The sequence below is a fragment of the Eptesicus fuscus genome, chromosome 9 (assembly GCF_027574615.1).
Source record: "Eptesicus fuscus isolate TK198812 chromosome 9, DD_ASM_mEF_20220401, whole genome shotgun sequence".
Lineage (NCBI taxonomy): Eukaryota > Metazoa > Chordata > Mammalia > Chiroptera > Vespertilionidae > Eptesicus > Eptesicus fuscus.
Genome location: NC_072481.1, coordinates 14134486 through 14152186, shown reverse-complemented (window position 1 = coordinate 14152186; position 17701 = coordinate 14134486). Strand labels below are relative to the sequence as shown.

Below are 17701 nucleotides of genomic sequence, written 5' to 3'. Positions count from 1 at the left end.
GCAGGTTCTCATTAATTCCTTGTTGGCATGACCTGTCCGCTTCAGTGTTCATTATGTTCTCATTAGGAAGCCAGTGTAGGACTGAGGAGACCTCCTCTGTCTTTCACACCCACAAGAAGTGACTAAAAGGTGGAGGGGCATTCTTTGCAGTCAGAGAATCTGAATTTAAAATCCTTTCTGTTGCTACTTCCTAGCTATACGGCTTTTGGCTGTGCTGCTTCATGGTCTGAACCTCAGCTTCAACTATAATGGGATTAATAGCTTAGTCCAGGGCTCCAAGTATAACAAAGGACAGTGCCTGGTCCCCACTCGTTCCTTTTTACCTGAGTCCCTCCCTTTGTCTACAGGGCTCTCCCCGCTTTCCCAGCCTGCTATGCTACAGACAAAAATCCAACCCCCCTTTATCCAGCCCAGGGATTAAGATCTCTGCCTCACAGCTAGGAACCAGACCTTTTGTGACCAACTTCCATTCTTTGACACAATAAGGGAGAAAGACCAGTATATGGGATTTTTTGTTTGTTTTTTATTTAGACATGGAATTTTTCTTTCATTTCATATAACTTATCTAATTAAAATATTCATCTTAGTAGTTACCACAAAAAAGTAACATAGAAAATTATATTTACATTTTGGGACCAAAATACAAATGAAGAGCAGGATGACACCTTGCTCCTTCCCCTCCCGCTTCCCGGAAAGAAAGAGAAAGCCCTAAAGAAACTGCTCATTATATCAACGATCACAAAGGGTTAATTTGTAATTTGCTGATTTGTATGTAGTGTAGCATAGGGGGGAAAAATTGCACACGTTTTCACAAATGAGACCAAAAGTTCAACGTCATCCTATGTCTGCTCTGCAGCCATTTCAAGCACCCAGGTGAGGAGGTCATTTAGAAATTTGGTTTCTCCTCTTCCGTCCTTCCTGGTTTCACCAAGTCACATCCCCGATGCAGACATGCTTGGAAGGGGAGGAGGAAAGACCTGGCTCTATGCAAACAGGGGTGATTAAAAACCTTTATGGAGGTGATGTTGGGATGAAAATGTGTTTTCCCCTCCCTGTCTAAAGACTCCTAATAAAGGAAATTAAATCATACACAACTGAATTTGAAATGTGAAAAACTGGTCTCAATGACAGACTTGGACACACAGCTGAGAGACAGACTTAAGGTGGACACCTGGAGGAAGCTTTCTGGGCACCTGACCCAGATGTTCATTTGGTTTTAGGGAAGAGGCTTCCTAATATTCCTAAGATTTGGGGATAGGGATGGAATGGCAATACAATCAATCAAGAGAAATAAAATCCATTAAGAGAAATAATGTTTCACCCAGTTAAAAAACAGCAAATTAAAACAGAGCAATACTTATGTCACATCACAACAGGCGCCTGTACAGCAAAGCACTGATCTTGCTCCTTAGTAAACTCAAAAGTGCGGCCCTCCCTTCCCAAACCAGATGGACGCCCTGCGGTTCTCTCCCACCCTGATGCTACAGCTTGGACACTTTTGCTACGTTGGCCCTTCCCTCCAAATTCTGGCTTCCACACTCGGAAAGTAGAGAGAGCTTCAGCTGCAAAGTTCTCTACAAAACATAGCAAAGTGTTGTGCTCTTTCAATCACATGATCTTACTTTTCAAGAAAGCAAAGACAAAATTCCCAACATAGCATTACAACTTTTAAAACCATTCACTTCTAGTAGTAATTCATAGAGATTGAGATTAAAGTGCTGGCTTTTAAAATTCTGATGCTGTATCTGGGGGGTGGGGGGACCCTACCGAAAGCCCTGCCATGTATTTGTGTTTCTCTCCCATGCTAATGGGAGAAGGAAAAACAGGGAAGGAAAAAAAACAACCCTAAAGTTTTGAATCAGACACTGGAAATTGTAAAAATGCTGGGATTCTGTGCAAATTGCTCTCCCAAGGGTCTGTGTCCTCTAGTGAGCCTCAAAAATAAAAAATAAAAATAATTGGGAACTGCAAAAAAAGGATGGGGGGAAAGACTCTAGACCTTTACAAATAACCTCCCTTAATAAATACTATTTAATGAATAATAAAGAGTTGTACCTGCAGAGGAACTCAAAGCAACACTGAGCAGGGTCTGAGGTGAGGGGTCTGACCTGGATGCTCCTGTCTGCTTGTTGAGGCCCCTCTAGGACAGGCAGCCCAGGACCCACTCCTCACCCTATGTGGAGTGGGCACCACACAGGCTCTGGGGATGCCCAGTCCGCCCTCCGTACCAGAGTCCATTCAGGAGAGCTGAACTGGGACAGGAGAATGGCTTTCATTAGGCCTTTGTTTAACTTTAATAAAGGACCTGAACATAAAGGCTAAGTATGTAGTAGAGGACAAAAAAACAAAAAAAGAAAACCTGGGGGTAATATAAATACAATCTGGGGCAATATTTATTAATTAAAACTATCTTATAGTTTACAAAGAAGCTAAATAACAACAGAAGTATAATTGACCTTAAAATGCTCAGTGAGACTGAGGCTTCACATCTTCTTCAGAGTTCTGAAGTGTTCTCAGGCAGGAGGCAGTGGCGCGGCGCAGGCTCACAGATGCGACACCTGCGGACTGTGCAGGACTCGGAGACCAAAGCTGCCACAAAGCAGAAGACTTGGGTCTCCTTTGGAAGTTCCATTCCCCAACCCCACTGTCCTTGTCTTCCTCACCCCCAAATCCATCTCCAAGGCAAGTCCTCAGTTTATCGTCGGGAGAATCTGTTCTTGAAAGCTTTAATTGTCTTAGCCATCATGGGGGCAATTTCTGTGGGAAGAGAAATAAGGCCATTGTTTCAGATCTGTGCAGTTTAGACAAACAACACCAGTTTACAGTCAGCCAAAGTCTGCCGCTCCTGGTTCTGCACCACCAGGAAAATGGATGCAAGTAGTAGCTGGTGGCTAACATCACAACAGAAGCAGCAGCACAGAGCTACCACCTGCTGAGCACCTGCCAGACCTGGAACAATAACTGTTTCTAATTCTGACGACCTCACCACGACTCAGACACTGGCCAACCTGCCCCAGTAAGTGGCAGAACTGGAATTCAATCCGGACTCTAAAGGCCGTGCTGAGCCATAATTTAACTCTGTCTCATAACACCCAAGCCAGCAAAAAGCATTCCCTTCCCACCCATCTGCCCAGTGTAGCAACAGGCCTAACACGAGCTAAATGCAAATACGCCTAAGGACTGGTTAACCTGCGCTCAGCCAAAGCTTAAGCCAGGATTCCTACTCTCCCATGGGCTCTGAAGTGAAGACAGAATAATGCTTTTAAGTTAAGACACCTCCTTAGAATACTGGGCATCATCTATGGCTGTGGTCGGCAAACCGGCTCGCGAGCCACATGCTGCTCTTTGGCCCCTTGAGTGTGGCTCTTCCACAAAATACCACGGCCTGGGCGAGTCTGTTTTGAAGAAGTGGCATTAGAAGAAGTTTAAGTTTAAAAAATTTGGCTCTCAAAAGAAATTTCAATCGTTGTACTGTTGATATTTGGCTCTGTTGACTGAGTTTGCAGACCACTGATCTATGGTAATCAAGTTAATAAAATACAAACAGACCCAACTAGATATAAAAAATAAATACTTGGGGCCGAAACCGGTTTGGCTCAGTGGATAGAGCGTCGCCCTGCGGACTCAAGGGTCCCAGGTTCGATTCCGGTCAGGGGCATGTGCCTTGGTTGCGGGCACATCCCCAGTGGGGGATGTGCAGGAGGCGGCTGATCAATGTTTCTCTCATCGATGTTTCTAACTCTCTATCCCTCTCTCTTCCTCTCTGTGAGGAATCAATAAAATATATTTAAAAAAATAAATAAATAAATAAATAAATACTTGGGGCCGGGGGAAGGTCAATGGGGGAAAAAAGGAGACATATGTACTACTCTTTGTAATACTTTAAACAATAAAAATAAATAAATACTTGGAAGCTGGGGTTTTAAGGTTGTAAAAACCTCATAAGATGAACGATCATGTTGCTGTCAATAATGGTTATAAACCCTGTTATTGCATGGAGAGCGTTTTAGATTAAATAAAAAAACGGGCAGATTGTGAAAATGAACATTCATTATGATCACTGTTTGAAAGATACACATGCATTATGAACAAAGCGGGGGAAAAGAGGCACTGACATTTAGACCAGCTATGTGCAAGGCATCAGACATACGCTACATGGAGCACACAAAATGATGCAGGGAAATGACACTAAAGGGGTTCAAACACTAGTTTTGAAATATCTGAGCAGAAACCCCAAGTCACTCACTCTTCACAGTCGGTTTCCTAGGGTCATAGGAAACAGTGCTGCTGACCACAGGCGCCAAGTGGGCACTGCTGGTGCTGGGGCCATCGTAGGCGGGCTCTTCCGGGCTGGCAGTAAAGCTATTGCTGCTGCCACTGTTGGAGGGAGCTTGGCTGCTTCCTATGGGGTATGGGGCCGGCTTAATCCTGCAACACAGAACAAAGCTGGTTAGTCATGAGCATGAGAAATCCACCCGCAGCACCAGCAGCCTGAAGCTGGCCGGCCTCTCTGAGGAAGACTCAGTTTCGTGGCTTTGACGAGTGCCTCCTGCCTGAGAACACTTCAGAACTCTGAAGAAGATGTGAAGCCTGTCTCACTGAGCATTTTAAGGTCAATTATACTTCTGTTGTTATTTAGCTTCTTTGTAAACTATAAGATAGTTTTAATTAACAAATATTGCCCCAGATTGTATTTATATTACCCCCAGGTTTTCTGGAAGTGGCTCTGAGATGAGAGCATGAGCCCTTCAAAAGGAATGATAGCCTCAACTAACTTTTCACTGTTTAGGTGTAAATCTGCAGGGCAAGGACGGAAGCAGGGTGCTCTGTGGGGAGGCTGTTACACAAATCTAGGCAAGAACTGATGGTCCCGGACACAGGTTAGGCCATGGAGGTGGTGAGAGTCATATTAGGGGCATCTTTAGAAGGCAGGGCTGGTGGTATTTGTGCTGGATCAGATATGGGGGTAAGAGAGAGAAGTCAAGGACGATCTGAGTAGTGGTGTGAGCAACAGGAAGGATGGAGTTGCCATCTGCCCAGATGGGAAAACCAAGAGAGGATCAGGTAAAAATTAAAGAGTTCAGCCAGGCCAGTGTGGCTCAGTGGTTGAGCATCGACCTATGAACCAGGAGGTCATGGCTCAATTCCCAGTCAGGCACATGCCCGGGTTGGGGGCTCAATCCCCAGTGTGTGTGTGAGGAGGCGGGGGAGGGTTGTGCAGGAGGTAGGCAATGATTCTCTCTCATCATTGATGTTTCTATCTCTCCTTCTCCCTTCCTCTCTAAAATCTATATATATAAAAGCCTAAGTGACCGGCCAACCGTTTGACCATCTGACCAGTAGTTATGATGTGCACTGACCATTGGGGCAGATGCTCAATGCAGGAGCTGCCGAGCTGTGGTGACTTGGCAGCAGCGGTTCTTGGGTGATGCACCCCGGAACCAGAGAGGAGGGAGCCCGATTCCTCGTCGGGCCGTGTGATTCTACCTTCGGCTGTGGGTTGTTGTTGTTGCTAGGGCACTGTTGGCCCCAAATATAGTTTACTGCTGAGCTGTGGTGACTGGTAACCGTGACCGGTGACTGCAGACTCCCTTCGAGCTGCAGCGCCATGGGCAGCCAGGGAGGGACTGTGGGAGATTGGCTCCAGGGCGTATTCAGCTGTCTTGCCCAGTCCCACCCTGCTGGCCACCTTCTAATTAATTTCCTTTCAATATGCACGAATCCATGCACCGGGCCACTAGTATTAAAACTGTCATACAGTAAAACCCATTTTTGCTTAAATGGGGAAAGGGAAAGCATAAGTGAGTGTTTCCAGAAGTCAGGCCCTGTTCTCTACTTAACCTTGACCTCTCTGAGAGTCAGCAATAATTACCCACCCTGCACTGCAGTCAAGGAAGCTGGGGCTCCAGAACCCACTCTGCACTGCCATGCTTTCCCCACAAAATGAATTGCTTCTTGCACTGGGCTGCCTTCTCAGAGTGAGGAAAAGCTCGTGGACCCTCTTCTCTGAGCTTGCAGAAACCACAGAGCAGCAGAGATGGTACCTGATTTTCTCGGGCACAGCTGCTCCTCCTGTTCCAAACTTTTCCTGCCTCCTTCGAACATCACGAGGTGGTTTGGCTACAGAGTGGACAAAGGCCATCTTTGCCTGTCGGCCTGTGGAGAAATACGGAGATTAATACCTGCCTTCTGGAACAGAGATGCTACTTTTATTTCCATGATCTACACTACTGCCAGATAAAAAGATTATCAAGTGCCCCCAAAGCTGAGGGTTCACCAACCCTGAAAACTGCTTTGTAGGGTAGCGTAAGCAGTGGTAGAAAAACCCCACCTCTGCCCCACTTGTGCAAATACAAGAGATTTAGGGGCCAGAGGCCCTACATCAGCGGGGCCTACAAGACCCTGCTCTGGACCAGAGCACAGGGCTCACTATTCTGCCAGGCCCCGCCCTGCCCCGCCTACCTTTGGGCTTATTGGCATGTGCAGATCGGATATTCTTTGTCAATAATCGTAGCCGCTGCTCTCGGGCATCCTGAAGCCTCAAGTACATCTCCCGCCATGACTCATACTCTTCTGGCCTTTCTTCCTTAAAGTCTCGGTGACAATGAACTTTCCATAATTGATCTGTTTCTTCAATTAATACCTAAAACCAGAACCAGGCACTCTTATGTATCTCTTTTTCATCCTTCATCACCTAGGTTTCCTAATGATTTTTTGGTCTATATAGAAATAATATTAAAATACCATGGCTCTAAAAAAAAAAAAAAATCAAATCACAAAATTAAAGTTAAATGTGATGCACTATACTAGCTGCTTTTGGGGGGTTAGGAGATAAGACAACACAAAATTAGTTTAAGATCATTCTTTTCCTTTAGAAACATCAGTGAAGGGTCAAGCCAGAATGAAGTCAAATCCAGGCATTTCCCAAGTACTACACTGAACTGTAATGGCGAGGGGCCATCTGAGGAGGAGATGTCAGGATTCAATCAGATAAGTGTGTCCCAGCATTAGGAAAAGGAAAAGGATTTCTGGATCGATCTCAATGTGCCTGGGACACACCCAGCCCCTTGTGCTCTTTAAAAAATTCACCAGACACCTGAGTGTCAACACAAAGTTCTGTCCCCGGCCTGGATCCCAGGGTGGTGCCGCCAGAACTCTCTCTTTGCCTCTGTGACCAGCTAAGCTCAAAGGAGGTGTGGGAAGTGCTTTCCTGCTCCCTTTGAATCCCACCTAAGATTCTAGCCCAAGAGGCCCACTTAAGATGCCAGAGACAGATGCTAAAAATATTTTTGTTTAAAGGCCCATTGGCAAAACAAACATGCCCAGAACAGTGATCCAACCTGTGGCCTACCCTTCAGCTTCAGCCGATTCAGAGACAATGCTATTTTTTGGAGACACAAGCCAGAAAACTGCCCTCTTCCCGCCCAAACAGGATACTCACATGATTGTATTCCTCTATGCGATACAGCTGATCAGGCGTACACCTCTCCAAAACAGGTTCAAGAACAGAATACGGGACGCCTCCCACTTCAAAGATTGCTGCAGAGAATCAAAGGCGAAAGCGCTGAGTAGTAGCCAAGCCACCCAGTGATATGGCCCTAGCGGCACAACGTGCTTGAGAGCTAGAGAGAAGCATGTGACTTACAGTCAATGTTGTTTTTAAGTACCCGGATGCACTGCTGGTGCAAGGTCATCATTTTGGGGAGATAGGCACACTTGGAACCAGAGTACACCTGCATCTTAGAATTCATTCTCCGTCCAGTGAATCCAGCTTCATCCTCTTCCTGGGAAGAAGAGTGTGCTGTAATGCAAGAAAAGCAGAACATAAGTTACAAAAGGCTCTAAGCTATCTAGTGAAAACTCTCCTTCCCACCCCATTCCTCAGCCTCCCAGTTCCCTTTCTCAGCGGTAACCAATGTTACCAGTTCCTTGTGTCCTTCCAGAGAGTCTATGCAAAAGTAAGCAAATACGAATTGTTTTTTTTTTAACCAATTGATAACATTACTCACTACTATCATCGTTTTTTTCATTTACATTTTAGAAATCATTCCATGTCAGTACATAGACTTCCCACATTTTTTAAAAGATTTTTAAACTGGCAGTTTGGTTCAGTGGACAGAGCGTCAGCCTATGGACTGAAGGGTCCCAGGTTTGATTCCTGTCAAGGACACATGCCCGGGTTGTGGGCTCAATCCCCAGTAGGGGGCGTGCAGGAGGCAGCTGATCAATGATTCTCTCTCCTTGGTGATGTTTCTATCTCCCTTTCTCTTCCTCTCTGAAATCAATTAAAAAAAAAGAAAGAAACATGGTAGCTAAGAGCTTTATCAGCTTTTAATCCACTTACCAGCCCTAAGAAACAAACCATTATTATTCTCACCTATAGAATATGAAACTGAAGTCCAAGGAAATTAAGTTACTACCCAAGTTCATGTAAATTGTAGAAGGCAGAGATGGATTCAAACCCAAGACATCAAACTCCAGAGCCTGTCCAATTAAGAAAGTCACCAAAATCTGATGGCAGATGATGATTTTTAAAATCTTCCACTTAAAAAAACGGATACAGAAAATTACCTTTTCGCTTTGGTTGGAAGGAGGATATCAATTCGAGGGAAGGAAGTGGCCGGTAATTGGCCTGTATCACAGGTAATGGGAGGTCTGGCAACACTGGCAGGACATCGGTGGGGACCTGGAGAGGAGAGACCAGTGACTGGAGTGCCCTTTTCTACAGGCACAGCTTCCCTTCCTCCAGTCCATACCCTGCAGAGTGGGCCAGACAGATCCAGGCTGGAGGAGGGCAACAGGCACGTCTGACTACCTAGGTCAGGAAATACATACAGATGAGCCCAGCACCCAGGGCACCTCAGCAAGCACTTTTCTTGGGTATTCTCCACCCCCTGGCAGGGAGAGGCCTGGAGGAAATTACTTCAAACTGAAATTCAACCAGCCACACAAAAGCCAGCCAAGCCAACAGCAGCAGGGTGGGTCCCAGGAGCTCCGCAGAGCCAGGTGCTCTGAATGGGAAGCCACCAAGGGGCTGAAGGGGTTACCTTTCTCGGCTTGGCTGCATCGGCTCCAGCCACCTGATGCTTCTCTGACTTGTTTTCGTTCACCTTAGGCGATTTCTGAACTGCGTCCAAGCTTTTACTAGTGCTTTTCGAATCATTTTTTTTTAGTGCTTTTTCTCCAGCAGTCGCAGTTGAGGTTTTCACAATCTTTTTCTTTTTCTTCCGGGGCTGGTCATAGCTGAGATAAGACTCAAAAGACATGGTGGGCTGCTCAAATTCATCATCCATATCTGTCTCCTCAACTCGAGGGAGGGAGCCCCCTGACTTTCTATCTGAGTGAGTTTTCACTTTCCCTTCTTGAGTCTTTAGGTTGTTAGAAACCTTCTCTTTTGCCTTGGGCAGCAGGTCTCCGGCCCCCTTTCCTCTGTCTAGACTGTCTAGACTTGGCTTGTTTTTGTCTGATTTAGTTTTCTCTGAGTCTTTGTGCTTTTGCTTTTTGCGGTGGTTGTCTGAAGCAGTCTCCAAGGGGGATAGAAACTTCTTGGAGCTGCCCTCTCTGTCCTTCTCTTTCTTGATACCACTAGAGGGCGCTTTCTCCTTTGTGCCATCCCCTGAGAGGGGCCTCCGGTTTTCCTCTTTGGAGATGGCCTTGTGGGATTTTTCTCTGCTCAAAGGCGACTTCTCATCTCCCTTGGCATCCACTGCTCGTTTTTCTTTATGGGAAGATTTGTGCTCCTTGTTCTGACTCACAACCCCTTTCCCCCGGGGCTCACCCAGGTGTCTTTCCTGGCTGACCCCGAGTCTGTCCTGAAAGGCATTACTGTGGCCCTTTCCAGGCTTCTGTTGTGGAACAAAGGGCTCGTGATCCTCATCTGGGGACCTGTAATGGTCCACGGACATCTGATGAGGACTGCTGGATGATGGAGGGGACTGAACATGGCCATAATCGGAAGACTCATGGTCTGAAGAGTACACTGGTGAAACCCTGTGGCCCCTCTTCCGCTCATCTCGTCTCTCCTGACCGTGAGACACTTTGTGAGGTCTTTCGAACTCGGAGAGTTTTCTGTGTTTTTTCTGTCTATGATCAGGACTATATGGTTGGCTACCGGAGGCTTTCCAATTTTCTTGATAGTCCCCCTCTATCTCCTCCTCCTCCTTCTGAAGAGCATCCCTGGGGCGCTTTCGGGAATCATTCTTCTCAAAGTCCTGTTCATCAGGGTCAGTGTTTCTAAATAGAAGAATATACAGATCAAGCAGTTAAAAATCTCAGCGTTATCCTTGTTCAGGACACAGTCACAGACCCTGAACTCACAAAAGAGCCACAGAGAAGGCAAGAGTTAGAAATAAGGTCTTGGGAAGAAAGTAAATGTGTTCTGCTCAAAGACATTTAACTAAGTTTTAAAACTGGGAACTCATACCCTCGGCGGCATGCTCAGTGGTGAAAGCATCAGCCCATGCACTGAAGAGTCTTGGGTTCAATTCTTGGTCAAGGACATGTACCTGGTTGCAGGTTCGATCCCCAGCCCTAGTCGGGGCTCATGTGGGAGGCAACCAATTGATCTTTCTCACACTGATGTCTCTCTCTCTCTCCATCCCCCCACCCTCTAAAAAAATTTAAAAAGCAATGGAAAAAATATCCTTCTGTGAGGATTAACAAACAAAAAACACAAAACATGGGAACTCAAATATTTAATAAATGGAAAATGATGAGTTTAACTATAGGACACAAAGATCTTATAGACATGAAAATGCTTAATACAGGGACATATTTGTTACATAAAAACAAAGGGGCTGTTATATATAGTTTGTTCACAACTACATAAAAAGCCTTTTAAGAAAACATTAGAAACATCAAACTGTTAATACTTATCTTTGGGTGGTAGACTTAAGAAATTTTGATCCTTATTTCTATTTTTAAGTACTTTTTAATACTATAATCATGGATTATTTTAATATTTGAGGCAAAATATTTTAAATAAGAAGGCAGAGAGGAATAATAAAGACAGGCATTTCTGTCTGTAAACACACCAAATGCCAGATTTAACCATGAAACTGAACAAACCCAGAGTCACGTTCTTACCGCTCCACAGGAACCAGCTTCTTCCACTGGGCCACGAGGTCCCTGGCGAAGCTTCCCACGTGCTCGTGTTTTCGGAAGCTATTTACTGTCTTCCCAACGCCGGTCTCCTGCAGATTGGACAGGAATTGTTAGAGTTGTGGAAATAGGCTCACCATTTTCAAAGAAACCAGACTCTTGCTTTTCAACAAACCAGTAACTTCCTTCCTAAAATGTACCTTGTAAGCCTCAGTACAAAATTAGTTTGTTTCTATACCCCAAACCCCTGACACACAGTAGCAAACAAAGCATACCAGATCAGAAGAAGAGATACTGAATTAAAACACTTCTACAATAACCAGTGATTCTGGCAGGTGCCAGACACTGAGCTAACAGCTTTGCATACTGTATCCCAATCAATCCTCACAGTAACAACTCTGAGAGACAGGAATCTACCCAATTTTACACAGAACAGGCTAAAGTAACAGAACTTGGATTTGAACTCGGGACTAGTTGATGCCAAAGCCAATATTCTTTCAATTTTTAGAAAAATATTTTTGAGATAAAATTCATGTAACATAAAATCCACCATTTTAACCATTTTAAAGTGTATAGTTCAGTGGTTTACAGAATATTTACAATACTTTGCAACCACCACCACTGTCTAATTCCAGAACATCTGTCACCCTAGAAAGAAACCCTGCTCCTCCCAATCGCCCCCACCCCCTGGCAACCACTAACCTACTTTCTGCCTCTGACCTGCCTATTCTGAACATTTCATATAAATGGAATCATACAATACATGATCTTGTGTTTCCTTTCCTTCACTTCCAAAGCCCATGCTCTTTGTCTTACTGTACAATCTCTCTCATTAGGAGGGGGAAAGGATATAGTTTTATATAAGATCTAAAGGTATACAGTTCTTACCACAAGAATGTCTACTGTAATAGGCAAGGCGGAGAGTTTCTTCAAATATTTTAATAGCTATAGAGAGAATAAAATAAACATTAATTCCTATAAATATTCACTGGAACAAATAAGAATAATATCTGATGGTTAAATACTTAGTCTAAGTATTATACAGTAACACGTATGGTTATTATCCCAATTTTACAAGTGTGAAAACAGGCTCGGAAAAGGTAAGTTACCTGCCCTAGGATGCAAGTAGGGCGAGATTCACTCAGGTCTGTGGCTTAGGTTCCCGGCTTTTAACCACTGTGCTACACCAACAGGAAATGAGACTTAAAGAGAATCAAACCTACCAACTCTAAGAAAAGTTATCAACTATCACTTTGCCCATTTTGAGAGAATTTCTAACAAAGGTACTGATTTTAGGGAAATTACCCACGGACTTGGCACAGAGGAAAAGGAAAAGGAGAAGTCTCCATAGGGAAAGGGTATCATGTTTCCAGGCAGAGTCAGCAGTGTTTAACAGAACTGTTTTTTGGAAACAATAGGAAAGCAAGACCAATTTCAAGTTGCAGAGTCAGAGCTTGGCCATTAATGGTAAACACACAATGTCTGGGTATATTAGAAAAGTGATCTGGGTTTGGTCACATTTCCTTCCCGTAGTCCCTAAAACTAGGTCAAAATCAGGACAGCGCTGCTGTTAAGACAGTTCCAGAGTCAGAGACAGGCTTCATATTGGCCCTGTCACCTCCTTGCCAGGTGATCTTGTATAAGTCAATAACCTCTCTGCACCCCATTCACTCCAACTGCAAAATAGGAACTGGATCCTATTTCTACTTCACAAGTGTGAGGATTCACTGAAACAACCATGAGTAGTCCTTAGCCATAGAATCCTATAAAAGCTCAATAAGTGTTTATAATTAATCATTTCCTTCGTCAAGAAACAGATCTTTATTTTTTTTGTTAATCCCCACCCAAGGATATTTTTTCCATTAATTTTTAGAGAGAGTGGAAGAGAGGGGTAGAGACAGAGAGAAACATCAATGTGAGAGACATACATCAACTGGGGGCTGCAACCGAGGTACATATCCTTGACTAGAATCGAACCCGTGACCCTCCAGTCTGAGGGCCGACACTAGACCACTGAGCAAAACCAGCTAGGGCTCCAACAGAACTTTAAATGCCTACCCTTGACCTCAACCAGATAGTCCCCAGCCAACTCAAAGTTCTACTTGCTCTATTTCCACCAAAAGCCATGACTAGTCAAGTCTTTCTCTAGAAAATATATGTGTACATGTAAACATACTACCATTCAAGAAGCTGCAAATTACAAGTAGTTCAAAATAGAGAACGGTGACTACCTTTCATTTACATCGTAGAGAACACAATCTGTTCTTTTTCCACGTGTAGTCCCGGACACAGGAAGTATGTCACAATGCTATAGGTGGAGGAGCAAGTATGTTTTTCTAGTCACTCTACTTCAATAATTACTGAATATGGTCAGTAGGCAGAGCAACTGGATCACAAGTAATAACACTGTGTGACGAGGAACAAATGAGAAGCAAGTGGTGGATCTAGGGAGTTTCACCTTCATAGTTGAGTGAAAATTATACTCCACTTCAAATCTGATCACCACCAACATCCAACTTAGGAGAAAGTTTACGTGCATTTCTTGCCATCAAAGCTATGGGTACAAAGATTAATGACAATTCCTTTCCTTAAAGGAAAACTTAGAAGCATTGAAAAGGTTAGAAATAGGCTGTCTCCCCTAATACCATTCCCAGGAAGGCATTTTATATACCATCTACTGTGTCTAGATGACTATGTTAAGTTCTTACATGTGTCACCTCATTTACTCCATCTTCATTAACCACCTCTATAAAGTGGGTGTTATTCTCCCCATTTTATAGATGTGGAGACTTACCTAATGAGCTAGTAATCAAGCATACCTACCACAGCATGTGCTACAAAGCCAGGAGAAACAATACTGCCCTTAGAAAACAGCTGTAGCTTACCCCAAAGCAAAAAGCTCCTCCTTATAGTATCATATTGTCCGACAGTTTAGAGTCCACAGCATAAAGGTCACCCTGGGGACAAAGGATCCTCAGGACCCCTAAGAAGCAACGTTAAGGATGGGTCAGAAGTCACTGAGGGTGTGTTCCATCTCAAAGCCTCGCACTAACTGGAGGAGTAAATGCTACCTTCCTGGTTTGCTTTTTGGTAAGGGCGACTTAAAAGCAAACAAAGCTAAAGCCCTGGAGATTTTCAAAATGATTTAGCTCCATAAATGAGAGAAAAGGAACTTCAGAGCCCTCTATTGTCAATGAGGTTCAAGAAAAAACACACACAAAACACTAACAAGGTAAAAGCACTTTGGGCATCCTCGGATAGATGGAAACTTGTTAAGGCAACAGACCATTGTAGAATTTGCAAGAACTGATAACAGATCACTGAGAACTGAGAAATGTCAAACATTTGCACAATACATGCTTAGGAATTTCAGTTGTCCTCTGCACACTCCTTCAAACCCAAAGAACAAAATATGTTCATAAAGTTGACTCCTTAAGTCTCCACTGGCCATAAAACTGTGTTCTGGGTAGTCTCACATTCAAAATGTAACAATGGACAGGTAACTTTACCAGCCATAAAAATTATTTCCCATACAATAGTAGGAATCAAGTGATCCTGGTCTCTGCCTGACACCTTTGCACCAAGTAAACCTTGACCATAGATGGCCTTAAAAGTGAAAATAGCCCTGGCTGGTTTGGCTCAGTGGATAGAGTGTTGGTTGGCCTGCGGACTGAAGGGTCCTGGGTTCGATTCCAGTCAAGGGCACATGCTGGGGTTGTGGGCTTGATCCCCAGTGGGGGGCATGCAGGAGGTAGCCTATCAATGATTCTCTCTCATCACTGATGTTTCTATCTCTCTCTCCTCTCTCTTCCACTCTGAAATCAATGAAAATATATTTAAAAAAACAAAAACATTTTTAAAAAAGTGAAAAGTTACAGTTAAACACCAATATTAATACCAGAAAATCCACGAACATATGCATGGAACCCACCCTTTGGGTAATAATGGTTTGAAATCAGGATTGAGTTGCTATATAATCATCTTGCAACTTCAAGAACAACCTGTGGGAGCTTGTTGGGTTGACAGAAGGGTGAGGAAAAGGCCATTGTGCCAGCTTGCAGTTTTCCCTGCAGTTAGCTCATTGCTGAACGCTAGCTAACGTGTCCTTTGCAAAAATGATCTCCCAACATTTTCTCATCTTCTTTTATTTTTAATTTTTAAAATTTTATCTTAGAGAGATGGAGGGGGAGAAGGGAAGAGTGGGAAAAGGAGACAGAGAGAGAGAAACATTGATATGAGAGAAACAACCTCATATCCACAGGTTGCCTCCCACATACACCCCGACTAGGGATCAAAGAGCAACCTGGGGTATGTACCCTGATCAGGAATCGAACCTGCCACCTTTTGGTGTATAGGACAACCAACCGAGCCAAACTGGCCAGGGCTTTTCTCGTCTTCTTAATGTTCACTTCAGAACAAAGCCAGAAGTTGAGGGTGATTTCCTAACTGGGAAGAGAAAGCCCAAATACTGGCAATAATCTCTAACAGTTCAAATAGGGCAAGAAGTCAAACCTTTTCCTAATTTGAAATTTCGTTCACATCTACTCCTAGAAAAGCTACTTCAAAATTTAAATTCTAGTGGAAGAATGACTACAGATACTACATGGTGCATATTTTTAATCTGACAGAAAGACCAAAATTAGGGTTGGGAGATGGATTTACATAATATTGCTTTAAGGTTTTAAAGATCAGTCCCAAACCTACAGAGTTTGGGAAAACAAACTGGTACTAAAAAATAATGAACATTTATCAGACTTCCAAAAAGGGTTACTATAAAAAGAAACTTGTAAATATGTCTGGCCACTAAGTACTGAAGCCGCAATAGAAAATAACGCAATTATAAGCATTTACATTTTCACAGATTTAAAACTAAAATGGCTTCCTAAACAAGTGGATCTTTGAGCTAGGTATGAATTGGAAGAGTTAAAAAGTGGCCTGATGGTGAGATGCTGTATGCAGCCTTTACACATGGAGAAAAACCCTCATCTCTGACAAGCTGGGAACAAGGCGAAGAGAAAGGGGCCTTCACAAAAACTGAAGGGTGGTGATCAGCATCTACTGGGCGCTGCCCATGAACCTGGCACTTGGGCCTTCTGGTTTAGTCTGGGGAAGCAGCAGGTGAGGAAGCAGGCTGAGCAAAGAATGCCCCGACGTCCAGGGCTGGGAAAGGGTTTAGAACCAGACTATCACCCCTTCATCTCCACCGCCTCCTCGATCACTTCCTCTTCAGAGGCAGAGACCCAACTCCTAGAAACTGCACTCTCGCTAGAATGCTGACAGAATGTCACACCGAGGTGTTTTCATCCGTGTATTTAAATTTTTAAAAATTCTAACATCCACCGCTCCCAGACACGGATAAGATGGATAACAGAAAGTCGGAGGGGGAGAAGAATGCATTTAACTTAAAAAAGCTTAAAAAAGAAAACAAAACTAGCTGAATACAATTAAAAATGGTTGCCCATCACTCACTGCAAACAGAAACGTTAGCTCTTACCTTTCTATGAAGTGAGGCCAGAAGGAAATCTACCCCCAACTTCTAACCTCTTTTTCTTTTTCCAATCACAACCTAAGTTTTTAGGCTCTGTACACAGAGGAGACGTGAGGTTTATTTTGCTTCGTTTTTTAAGGGATTTACTCGGAAAGTGAAAAGGTCCAAGTTCTAGTATCAAAACGTCTCTCGGAGACGCAGGACCACACACCAAGCCCAGGCTCCGCGGTGCACAGGCAGAATCACCTCCTCCCCCAGCCAACACCAGAGACTGGGAACCTTCGGGAGGGACGGGGCGGGCAGCAGTTAACTCGGGGCGAGCGCTCCCGACAGGAAACAGCTGGCCCGGGACGCCGGGGAGGCTCGGAGCCCGCGGACACGCGGTGTCCGCACGGTGCGCGCCGCCGCCGCAGGCGCCCCGGGCCGGCCGGGAGGCAGGGAGGCCCGGCCGCCGAGACCCGCCGCCTGACGTGCGGATGCCTCCGCGTGGGCAGCGGCCAAGGGCCGGAACTTCCCGACTCCGGGCAGCGAGCGCGACGGGGCCTGGCTCCGGGTCCGAGCCCCACGGCCCCGGCTGACCTGGAGGGGCCGCGCTCGGGCCCACGACCGTTACGGGGCCGCGTCCGCCCAACGCCCGCCCGCTCCGCGCCGCCCACTCGCTCACCTTCTTCGGGTCCGGGTTCGCGGCCAGCCGCGCCTGCAGCTTCTCCACAACTTGGAGCGCCGACTCCGCCGCCATCGCTGTCACTGGCGCGGCCTCCTCGCCGGAACTGGGCTCGCGTCGCGTCCTCGGGCCGCAGCTCCGCCCTCCGTGCATCCCCGGCGGAGACGGAAGCGCTACTGCCCCTTCCGGGCCTCGGCGAGGTGGGGCGGCGCGGGGAGCCGGGCGGCCGCAGGCCCCGCCCCCAGGCCCCGCGGGCCGGGCCCCAGTGCGCGCTCCGCGGCCGCGCGCACCGAGAGCTGGGCCGCTGGGGCCGGGCGCGCCGTCTCTGTCGGCCGTTCCGGGCCGCCCGCTCCAGCCCGCGGTGCACAGAGCCAAGGCCGGCAGGCTGTCTCGTGCCTAGTTAAGACGGAAAGAGGCCCCAGCCCCAGACTCTGGCTTTATAAATCCCA

The 17701-nt window shown here is 45.6% G+C and overlaps 1 protein-coding gene across 2 annotated transcripts; it reads right to left on the bottom strand.

The window, feature by feature from the left end:
* Positions 1-503: 503 nt before the first annotated feature.
* Positions 504-17381, bottom strand: ELOA (elongin A). 2 transcript variants are annotated; one of them, XM_008148101.3, is made up of 11 exons: positions 17253-17381; positions 11989-12045; positions 11086-11192; positions 9048-10233; positions 8572-8686; positions 7646-7801; positions 7442-7539; positions 6463-6643; positions 6045-6156; positions 4247-4428; positions 504-2757 (listed from the first exon to the last, which is right to left on the bottom strand). In XM_008148101.3, the coding sequence occupies exons 1-11, from the start codon at positions 17325-17327 to the stop codon at positions 2696-2698; spliced, it is 2331 nt and encodes a 776-aa protein (XP_008146323.2). In that variant the 5' UTR covers positions 17328-17381; the 3' UTR covers positions 504-2695. The 2 variants fall into 2 exon arrangements, 1 of the variants encoding a protein (XP_008146323.2); XR_008557130.1 differs by lacking the exon at positions 504-2757 and adding an exon at positions 5361-5520 and having other exon boundaries at positions 4366-4428; positions 17253-17377.
* Between the last annotated feature and the right edge of the window lie 320 nt (positions 17382-17701).